This window comes from Sphaerodactylus townsendi, linkage group LG01 (assembly GCF_021028975.2).
Source record: "Sphaerodactylus townsendi isolate TG3544 linkage group LG01, MPM_Stown_v2.3, whole genome shotgun sequence".
Classification (NCBI taxonomy): Eukaryota; Metazoa; Chordata; class Lepidosauria; order Squamata; family Sphaerodactylidae; genus Sphaerodactylus; species Sphaerodactylus townsendi.
Window position 1 is genome coordinate 19,736,632 of NC_059425.1, and position 11,171 is coordinate 19,747,802.

General features: G+C 46.1%; 1 protein-coding gene across 2 annotated transcripts; it reads left to right on the forward strand.

Moving 5' to 3' along the window:
- The first annotated feature begins 273 nt into the window (after positions 1–273).
- TTC9C (tetratricopeptide repeat domain 9C) lies at positions 274–6,755 on the forward strand. 2 transcript variants are annotated; one of them, XM_048518661.1, is made up of 4 exons: positions 274–423; positions 1,974–2,229; positions 4,776–4,958; positions 6,351–6,755. In XM_048518661.1, exons 1-4 carry the CDS (start codon positions 409–411, stop codon positions 6,443–6,445), a joined length of 549 nt encoding a protein of 182 aa, XP_048374618.1. In that variant the 5' UTR covers positions 274–408; the 3' UTR covers positions 6,446–6,755. The 2 variants fall into 2 exon arrangements, with proteins under 2 accessions (XP_048374618.1, XP_048374628.1); XM_048518671.1 differs by having other exon boundaries at positions 275–430.
- Positions 6,756–11,171: the final 4,416 nt, after the last annotated feature.

Genomic DNA, 11,171 nt, shown 5'->3' on the forward strand with positions numbered 1-11,171 from the left:
TTTATTTCATTTATATAAAATATTCGTTCTGTGTTTACCTAGCACGCCAGCTAAGCTTAATCGTTTATTAGATTTTCATAGTGTTTTTTTTTCCTAAGGCATTTCCTAAATCTTCCTTAGGGGAAAAAAAACTATAAAAATGAACAAACCGGAAGAGAGGGGGAGAGAGAGGATTGCACTAAAAGCAACGCGCCAAAAAGAGCCTTTCTCCCTTCCTACTTCTGCTAGATTTCCTTCCTCGGAACCACAAGGCTGGGGCTCCGACCACGTGCTCCTGAGCTCCTTCCTGGCCGCTTCCCCGGTCTGGCTTTTTGCTTTCCTTCCAGGTCATGGAGGGGGTGTGGCAGTCGCTACCGGGGAGGGAAATTGTGATGGGCTTGCAAAACGGCCGCTGGCTTCTCTGACCCCATGGCGGCAGCAAAGGTACCAGGTTTGTGGTCTGTTTCAGAGAGAGGTGGTTGCAGGATCTCTTCTGTTCGTGCCCGCTCCTTTTCTGCTGCCAGTCTTGGTCGGCCCAAGATTGCACCCCTCACAGCATCGGGGATATCGCACTCGGGTTGCATTATAGCCATGGTTCTCAACTGTGGTTTCCAGGGCACAATCCCGTTGCAAATAATCGCGGGTGGCGCAATGTGTTGTTTTTCTCCCCCTTCATTGTTACCTAGCTGCTCTCAGCCCGGTTCCCAGGATTTAAGTCATCAACATCATCACCAACCTTTATTGGCATTGACAGATTTAAGTCATGGACCTGCCTCACAGGTGGAAGGGAATCCTTCCAAGTGCTGCCTCAGAGACTAGGACACGGAGTAATGGATTCAAGGTGCAGGAAAAGAGATTCCACCTAAACATTAGGAAGAACGTCCTGACCGTCAGGGCTGTTCGACACTGGAGTTCACTGCCTCGGAGAGTGGTGGAGTCTCCTTCTTTGGAGGCTTTTAAACCGAGGCTGGATGAACATACATGTCGGGAGTGCTTTGATTGTGTGTTCCTGCATGGCAGGGGGTTGGACTGGATGGCCCTTGGGGTCTCTTCCAACTCTATGCTTTTATGTGCCGATTTGGGCATGCAGCCCCAGCAAGGTTCCAGCATCCTCTTGTGCCTATTCACAGTTCCGAACTGCCTGGCACAGGCTTTTTAAAAAGTTGCAGATTTATTTAGTTTCAGTTATTTCTGTTGTTGTCTGTCTTTTCCCCTGGGACTCGAGATGGATTACATAGAGTTAGACAATGCCGTCGACATAGCAGGGCACCTGGAACCCAGCGAAAATATGAGACAGTGCATTCTCTGTTGTGGCCTCCATCTTATGGAAGTGGTTGCCTAATGTGGTTAGAAGGGGTCCCACCTTTCCGGTTTTCCATGAAGAAGAGAAGAAGAAGAAGAGTTTGGATTTATATCCCCCTTTCTCTCCTGTAGGAGACTCAAAGGGGCTTACAATCTCCTTGCCCTTCCCCCCTCACAACAAACACCCTGTGAGGTAGGTGGGGCTGAGAGAGCTTCGAGAAGCTGTGACTAGCCCAAGGTCACCCAGCTGGCATGCGTGGGAGTGTACAGGCTAATCTGAATTCCCCAGATAAGCCTCCACAGCTCAGGTGGCAGAGTGGAGAATCTAACCCGGTTCCTCCAGATTAGATACACGAGCTCTTAACCTCCTACGCAGAACTGAATTGTCCAGGTGGGCTTTTGAACAGGAGATAGGGCAGTGTTGCAACAAAATGGTTCAGAATAAGCTTGGGTTAAAGGGTTGTGGAGCCAACCTGGTGTAGTGGTTAAGAGCAGCAGACTCTAATCTGGAGAACCAGGTTCAATTCCCTGCTCTTCCACATTAAGACTGCTTGGGCCAGTTACAGTTATCTCAGAACTCTCTCAGCCCACATGGAGACAGGCAGTGGCAAACCACCTCAGAACACCTCTTGGCTGGAAAACCCTACTGGGTTGCCATAATTCGGCTGTGACTTGTTTTATTTATCTTCCAGTCCTTTTCAGAAGAGACCATGGAGCAGCGGCTACAGCAGGCCCAGCAGTTCAAGGAGGAAGGGAACTGCTATTACAAAGAAGGGCGTTTCCGTGATGCCGTGAGTCGTTACCACTGGGCCCTTCTGCAGGTGAAAGGGCTGGATCCCAGCGTGCCTTCTCCTCTACAGGAATTTGGTGGAGAGAGGCTTCATGTAACCCTTGAACAGGAACAAGCGCTCCACAGAACCCAAAGCGACTGCTATAACAATCTTGCTGGTAAAGCTACAGGAAATGGTGTCTGGGCTCTGTGCAATGTTGAATTGATGCTAGATCTGGCTGAAGGCCACCCCCATCCCTAGGCATTCCACCCGAGATCCTACATATTGAATTTTCCCTTTCAGGCATGTGCCATTAGGTTGGCTGATGATTTGAGCAGTTCGGAGCACGTGCGGGATACCATTCTCTTGCCATTAAAGGTCGTTATTGGTCTCCTGAGATAATATGATTGGCCTTCCTTTTAGTTCGGGATGCACATGATAAAGGTTTTAAAAATAGGCCCAGTGTGGAGAAAGAGAAAACTTTTCTTCCTGTCCTGCAAAACAAGAATTTTGGGTTATCCTGGACTACTAAGCTCAGAGGAGGGGGGCACAAGTGGAGATTTAAAACTTTAGGCAAAGGACTAATGGAAAAACAGGAGGAGAGTTCTCGTCAGACATAGTGTGTGTGTGGTGTTCCACATATGAGGGTGGTTCAGAGGGAATCTTGGGTCGGGTGCCCACAGTGGAAGGCATAGCGACAATGGAAGGCTTGGAAAAGGCAGCACATTCGCCAAAAGAAAACTCTTGTTGTATTGTGGAAACAGACCATTTCAACCCACAGTAAAGTTTTTAAAACATTTTAAATATTTTGACATGTTTTTACCGTATATGATATAATTTTTAAAAATTACAAGTTTGCATTTTTAATAGGTGTTTTCATTAGGATTTTTCCTGATCACTATAGTGCAGTGATGGCGAACCTTTCTGAGAACGAGTGCCCAAAGTGCAACCCAAAACCCACTTATTTGTCGCAAAGTGCCAACACGGCAATTTAATTTGAATACTGGGGTTTCAGTTTAGAAAAAACGGTTGGCTCCAAGGCGTTCGTTACTCGGGAGTAAGCTTGATGGCAGTCGGTGGCTTTGCTTTGAAGCAACCGTGCAACATTTCACATGAGTGAATCATGACCCTAGGAGGGTTTACTCAGAAGCAAGCCCCATTGCCAGCAACTGAGCTTACTTCCAGGTAAAGGATCGCTCTTTAGTTCTTTGCATGAAAATCAGTGGGGTTTAACAGCGCTTAACTGGGTTACCTACACTGCTTCCCCAAAACTAGGTCTTAGGTTTAATGATAATAATCAAGCCCAGGCCAGCCAAGATGTGTGGGGGTGGGGGGGGGACTCTGTGTGTGCCCACAGAGAGGGCTCTGAGTGCCACCTCTGGCACCCGTGCCATAGGTTCGCCATCACTGCTATAGTGAGTAAATTTTAAAAAAAAGAATTTCATGAGATGTCTTATATGTAACTGTGTTTGTGTCGGGGGGGCGGGGTCTGTTGTTGTATGGGTTGTAGGCCATGATAATGACTGACTTCCTTGTATATACATTGACTGATGGATGGATTTGCTGAAACAGATTTGGGGATGTGTTAGTATATAATTCACAACTTTTCTGGTCAAGGAAGTGCTTTTTTTCCTTTCCAAATACTTGATTAGGATTTTTGTTTATTTTTGAAAATTATACTTACCGTAATCCATTATCATATCATTGCATAAATTATAATTGTGTAAAACAACATTCAGTTTGAAAATCAGCTGACATACACTTTCTGGTGACGAAAATTAATATATTGTTGAAGGCTTGGAATCACTGGAGTGTTTTGGGGTTCCAGGCTGTATGGCCAGAAATCCTCTGAAGATGCCAGCCACAGATGCAGTCGAAACGTCAGGAGAAAATGCTATTGGAATAAGGCCATGCAGCCCAAAGACTTCACAACACTCCAGAGTTAATATATCATATTATCTTTCAGGCTTTGTTGGGGCGATTTTATTAAAGTTGTATATTCCTTCATCAGTGTTTTTTATGCTTTGGCCCCTTCCACACACGCAAAATGTGTTTTCAAACCACTTTCACAACCAAGTGGATTTTGCCATTCCGCACAGCTTCAAAGAGCACTGAAAGCAGTTTGAAAGTGCATTATTCTGCATGTGCGGAATGAGCCTTTGTCTCATCCTTTTGGTCACTCAGTTATTTGTTGTGGTTTGAGTTTTCTTTCCCTATTTTTGGTTTCAGTTGAACTTGGGGCAGACTCCTTGGGAAGTCATTTTCCTCTGCCTAACCCAGCTCGCAGGGTTCACATGAGGGAAAAATAGAAGTGTAGGGTAAAAATATGTGTGTGAGAGAAATCAGGGTTCTGAGACAGGATTAAACTATGCCTAAGTCACATTCTGAGAAACCTCTGTGTTGACATTTGAATTATGTCCATGTATAATGACAGAACTGACCATCACAAGTTTTGATGACTATCTAGTAGCTTAGATGACTTTAAAAGGAAGATAAACAAATTAATGGAGAGATCTTTAAATGGCTAAAGAGAACCTCCATGTACAAATGCAGTTTATCTCTAAATACCAGTTGTGAAGAATTAAACAGCAGGAGATGGCTGTTGCCTTAATGACCTGGTGTTGGCCGCTCTGAAAGCGTCAGGCTAACTTCTGGATGAAAATAGGATGCTGCAGTACTGAGAATCTTGGACTGATGGGTGGACTTCTGTTGATCTGTATGTAGCTTGTCTCCTCCACATGGAACCTGTGAACTATGAGCGGGTGAAAGACTACAGTCTAAAGGTCCTGGAAAGACAACCGGAGAACACAAAGGCCCTGTACCGTGCCGGAGTGGCATTCTACCACCTTCGGGATTACGACAAAGCACGCCATTATCTCCTGGAAGCTATTGGCAAACAGCCCAAAGGTGAGAAAGGCTTCAGGATTCACGGTGAGAGGCTAGGTCAGAGCTGGAGGCAGCCATTATGGGGTTTTGAAATCATGGTCGTATTCGATCCTTTTTGCCCTGGATGAATCGTCCCACTGAAAAATTGCTAATATGAATTGATGAGCAGTGGGCCTGCAGGCCTTGCAGTGGAGGCGAAAATGTTACCCAAATGGTGTTCTTTCTTTTGCTGCTTCTCCCCCCGCCCCCGCCCTTTCTCTCCATTGGCTTTCTGCTGTTGCTTCCGTTGCCATGTTGCCGCCTCTTCCTTACCGCAGGGCTGTGGTGGCGAACCTTTGGCACTCCAGATGTTATGGACTACAATTCCCATCAGCCCCTTCCAGCATGGCCAATTGGCCGTGCTGGCAAGGGCTGATGGGAATTGTAGTCCATAACATTTGGAGTGCCAAAGGTTCGCCACCACGATCCCAGGGTCTTACCCCTAGTTTCTCCTTTCCACCCACAGTTGCCTGTGGTATTGTTACTGGCTACCTGCCATCTCCTCCCTTTCCCATGGTCTCAGTCACTGGCCCACCCAACTGTACCCCTGCCAGCTGCTCTCTTCCATACTGCTACTATGCTCATGAGGACCATAGTATCCTGCCCTAAGGAAAGCACCACTGGAAAATTACATGGGAGTTTCTCCTCTTTTTCCTGTATTGGGTGACCTTTTTCCATACAGATGCCCAGGATTGAGGGGAGTAATGGAGGAAGGGAAAGGTGGAAAAAACTTCCAGCAGTTTATAAGGGGTAGGGCATGAGATCTGACCTGTGGCATTTTGCACTTCTTCGATTTGTGTGTAAGCCTTGTAGTACCATCCCTCCTCCTCTTTGTCTTTTTTTTTGAGGGGGGCGGGGCTGTGGCCCGATTTTCACCCATTCTTGAGCAACTGCAAATTGTCCTCCTGAATCAGTGGTTCTCAACCTGGGGGTCTGAACCCCTTTGGGGGGTCGAACGACCCTTTCACAGGGGTCACCTAAGACTCTGCATCAGTGTTCTCCATCTGTAAAATGGATAAATGTGAGGGTTGGGGGTCACCCAGAGGTGGGATCCAACCAGTTCTCACCACTTCTCTAGAAGTGGTTGCTAATTTTTTCTGAGTGCCGAGAAGGGGTTACTAAAGCAACCTCCCTGCCCAATAGGGACTGGAGGTGCGTGTGTGCGGTGGCGCCACTGTTTGAATCCCACCACCATCGGAACCTGTTATTAAAATTTTTGGATCCCACCACTGGTTGGGGGTCACCACATGAGGAATTGTATTAAAGGGTCGCGGCATTAGGAAGGTTGAGAACCACTGTCCTAAATGTTTGACCAATACGTATCCACCACTTTAACAGAAGTCTTCAATTTTTTTTCTCATTTCATCCTGAAAGATGCCAGTGTGAAGCGTTACTTGCAGTTGACGGAGTCCCAGCTGAACAGCTGCCACCAAAAGGAGAAGCAGCTTTATATGGGAATGTTTGGGTAGAGGCCGTAATTCCTGACCAGATGTACTTAGATGTAGAGTCGCCCTGGATCCCGCTGTTCTTATGGGCTCTTATCTGGTCACTGGCTCTGAAGATTTCGGATGTGTCATGCCTTGAAAAAAAATGTGCTTAATAGCCAATTTAGCCTTTGAGGATATGAAGAAAGAAGGACTTGATAACTTTCTCAACTGTCATCATTTTGGAATAGAAATGGATTTTGGGGTGGATTGTACAATCCTGTAATAGTTCCCACCTTCCACTACAGCTTAAGCAAAAACCATAGTAGGTTCATAAACTGCTTTGGGAATTCCATTTTGCCCTTGTGTCTTTTACTCCTTTTGGTTTAAAAAACTAAAGGCCTGAGGCTATGTAGACCACTGACATCAGGCTCCTTTGTGTCCTGATTTTAGGTTCCTGTTCTTGTGGGAAATTGTTGGGAATGATTTGTTGGGTACCACCATCACCCCCCACACAACTCCGGAAGGTCAGTCTGGAATGCTTTATATTAATGATGCCTTGTTGCCATAGTGACCATGGCTAGGCCTTTCCTATGGTTTGTTGATCATGGCAACAGTTTCCTAGAGTGTCAGCTTGGCTTGACCATGTGACCTCTCTGGCAACCTAGCTGGGCAGCAGACACTTTGGCCCATGGGAAAATAGAACCACCTCCATTGTGTTCTACTCCATGCTTGTATCGAAATGGGTTTTGCCCATTTCAGTGGTTCCTCTTTGTAATGCTTAATTGGTTGGTAACATTTCTACCCAACTCAGGTTGCATAGACTGGGGAATGCATCCTCCTGAATTAGCTGGGATTGTCTGTACATGCAGAAGAATGGACTGTAACACATGTAGCCCTCTGGAGCCTCTCTGTTCCTGCAAGGAGGCATAAGAATTTGTGGGCAGGCATGAGAGTAAGAAGAATGGGCCATGAGAAAAGGGCAGCAGTGTTTCTAAAGCTTTTACAATGGCCTCTTCTACTATCAGTTGGCATTTCTGTAAAGGCAGGACTCTTGATTCTTTATTAGCTGTCCTTTTCCAGCTGTGACATCCCAGCAAACATCCTTCATTCCTGCCATGCGCTGTCTCCCGCCTGACTCTTAAGCAAATACTTCTCTCCCTTGGCAGCAGCTGAGAAAGGGGGCTGTTTGCTTTTCTCAGCTACCCGCCATGACCTTCCCTTTGCAAACACATAAGACACCAGCAAGGTTTTGCTGTGGGTGTGCGTTGTAAGTACAAGTGCACGTTCCTATAATCCCTTCCTGCCTGCTAATATATATGGATAGTGCAACTGCGGCAGTCTAAAACCGAAACAGATATTTGGCTGCTTGTGAATCTGTTTCCTCAGTACCCAAAACAAGGCTCTAGCCCTCATGGGGGCAGTGTTTGTAAGTAAGAACAGCAGCCATCAGAGCATTCATGATCCCTGTTTTACTCCAATAATATCTTGTGCTTAATAAAATGTCAGGTGGTTATTCAGTGGGCCTAAGAGACTGTAATGGTATCTCAATCAGGCTACACAGTCCATGCCAGAGCACAGTGTGCTCCCAAGGGAGATGCATACAGAGCAACTGATACAAGTAAAGTTGCTGGTTGGTCAGGAACAAACCCACCCAACCTGTTCCAGCCCCTTTTTGGATCTGTAGAAATCAGCAAGTGCAGCTTTTCATGGAACAGAGCTGAGCCCGGTCATCCGGTGAACTGCAGCAGATCAGATTGTCCTTAAAGCAGCAGTTACAAAGAGAGAAACGCCAATTCTTTTGCATGCCAGAACCTGTTCAGGATTGATGTATTGTCGAAGGCTTTCACGGCCGGATTCAACTAGTTCTGGTGGTTTTCCAGGCTGTGTGGCTGTGGTCTGGTGTGTAACAGATACACCTCTGTGATACACCTCTGAAGATGCCAGCCACAGATGCAGGCGAAACGTTAGGAACAAGATCCACCAGACCACAGCCACACAGCCCGGAAAACCCACCAGAACCTGTTCAGGATCAATCCATCTCTTATTGCAAGTAGCACTAAACTCACATAAGACGACATATATGTTTGGGAACCGGTCAGCAGACCCGCCCGGCCAAGAACTTGCTGATGGAATTCAATGCGTGGCCCTCCAAACTTATAAAAAAAAACTGATCCAGAGATTTGGGAGTGGCACTGACACCACTTGTTTCAGACATTATAGTCTGAAAAAAAACTTGCCCCGGTCCTCTGAACTTACTAGCAGCTGCCTGTGAAGCCCTGTTCACATGTTACACCAAACTCACGTACAGATATTTGAAAGAAGGTGCCCACAAGCATTCCCTTTACAAATGAAACCAGGAACCACTTCATGGATACATACAAAGTTCCAATCATATGTTGAGCTGAACATACATTGACTGTGATTCAGTGCCGTTATATAGGAACCCAAGCATACACCATGCACAGATTGAATGTGCATTCACTGTAATAGTGAACGGGTTGTAGGGCTGAGGAAAGATGCGATTAAAGCTGTTGGAGGAGGGGTGTTGGTAACAGATGGTTCTGGCCTACAGCATCTTCCAGAATGTTCCAGTTACAGGTAACATAGCATGTGGACCTTAGGAGAAGCCATTTGGGCTCTGACTGGCTATATATAAACATAAGAGGATCACAAGGCCATCACAGTGTATGCCTTTTGGAGTTATCCTGCTGCCCCATAAATGTAGCCATCAGCACACTGGCAGGTACTAAGACCTTGCAGAACTCACTTCTGCAAGAGGTCCTTTATTAATCCGACTAGACAAACTCTATTAGTACTATTACCTAAACCAGGGGTAGGGAACCTGCGGCTCTCCAGATGTTCAGGAACTACAATTCCCATCAGCCCCTACCAGCATGGCCAATTGGCCATGCTGACAGAGGCTGATGGGAATTGTAGTTCCTGAACATCTGGAGAGCCGCAGGTTCCCTACCCCTGACCTAAACAGTAGGACACCCCCCCCCCATTATGTAGCTCCAACTTAAATCCCAGCTGTTCCCCCCCCACACACACACACAAACACAAACAGTGATTTCCTGACAACTGCTTGCTCCGTCATCGTTTTTCACAAGACTGAGGTAACGTCCAACAGAAATCACTCTGTTGATTAAAACCAGAGATAGGGGTGCTGTCTGGTTTCCAGGCTGTATGGCCGTGTTCTAGCAGCATTCTCTCCTGACGTTTCACCTGCATCTGTGGCTGGCATCTTCAGGAATATCTTCAGGAATATTCCGGGCCATACAGCCCGGAAACCAGACAGCACCCCAATGATTCCGGCCGTGATAGCCTTCGACAGTACATAAAACCAGAGATAATTTCTGAAGGAGCCAAATTGAATAATAGCAGTAAAATGCCTCCTCAGAATTTTTCCTGACAATCTGCTTCAAGATGGAACTGGCTCTTAATGATACCTTGGCATGCCCTTGGCTTCCCCTCTTCCCTCAAAGTGTCTAATTAGCATTAACCACTGTTTTAAAGCAATTTGGGTACCCGAGTAATTATGACATTCACAGTGGAGGAGGGATGTGTCATTAACAGGTTCCATTTCTTGAACAATTGCGTTCAGACAGGAGACTGGCCAACAACGTCCTGGTGCCTGGTTTTTGACAAAGTTCCTCATTTTGACAAAGTTCCTCACCAGAGACTGTTGAGAAAACTCAGCAATGAAGGAATAAGAGGGGAAGTCCTCCTATGGATTAAAAACTGGTTGAGAAACAGGAAACAAAGAGTGGGTGTAAATGGGAAGTTCTCACAATGGAGAGATGTCGGGAGTGGTGTCCCCCAAGGATCCGTTTTGGGACCAGTGCTCCTTAACCTATTCATAAATGACCTAGAAGTAGGGGTGGGTAGCGTGGTGGCCAAGTTTGCAGATGATACCAAATTATGTAGGGTGGTGAGAACCACAAAGGATTGCGAAGAGCTCCAAGCGGACCTTGATAAATTAGGTGAGTGGGCTCAGAAATGGCAAATGCAGTTCAATGTAGCAAAATGTAAAAGTGATGCACATAGGGGCAAAAAATCCAAACTTCACATACCTGCGCTACAGGGGTCAGTGCTATCAGTCTGAGACCAGGAAAGGGATTTAAGGCGTCTTAGTTGATAGTTCCATGGGAATGTCAACTCAATGCATGGCAGCTGTAAAAAGAAATAAACTCTATGCTGGGGATCATTAGAAAAGGTGATAATAAAACTGCAAGATTGTCATGCCCATATATAAAACAGTGAATGCGACCGCGCGAAAAGAGTACTGTGTTCAGTTCTGGTGGCACGATCTAAAAGGATATTGAGGAGATAGAAAAGAAAGTGCAGAAGAACCTTAAAGGATGATTGAGGGACTGGAGCACCTTCCTATGAGGAGAGGCTGCAGCGTTTGGGACTCTTTAGTTTGGGAGGGGGGGGGATATGATTGAAGTCTATAAAATTATGCATGGGGTGAAAATGTTGACAGAGATAAATTTTTCTCTCTTTCTTACAATACTAGAACCAGGGGGCATACATTGAAAATGCTGGGGGGAAAAATTAGGACTAATAAAAGGAAAGATTTCTTCATGCAACGTGTGATTGGTGTTTGGAATATGCTGCCACAGGAGGTGGTGATGGCCACTAACCTGGATAGCTTTAAAAGGGGCTTGGACAGATTTATGGAGAAGTCGATTTATGGCTACCAATCTTGATCCTCCTTGATCTGAGATTGCAAATGCCTTAGCAGACCAGGTGATCGGGAGCAGCA

Bases quoted from the DNA above. Each gene is read 5' to 3' on its own strand.
- TTC9C (XM_048518661.1), top strand. The intron at 2,230-4,775 runs GTAAAGCTACAG...ATCTGTATGTAG, and splicing joins CTGCTATAACAATCTTGCTG to CTTGTCTCCTCCACATGGAA. The intron at 4,959-6,350 runs GTGAGAAAGGCT...TCATCCTGAAAG, and splicing joins TATTGGCAAACAGCCCAAAG to ATGCCAGTGTGAAGCGTTAC.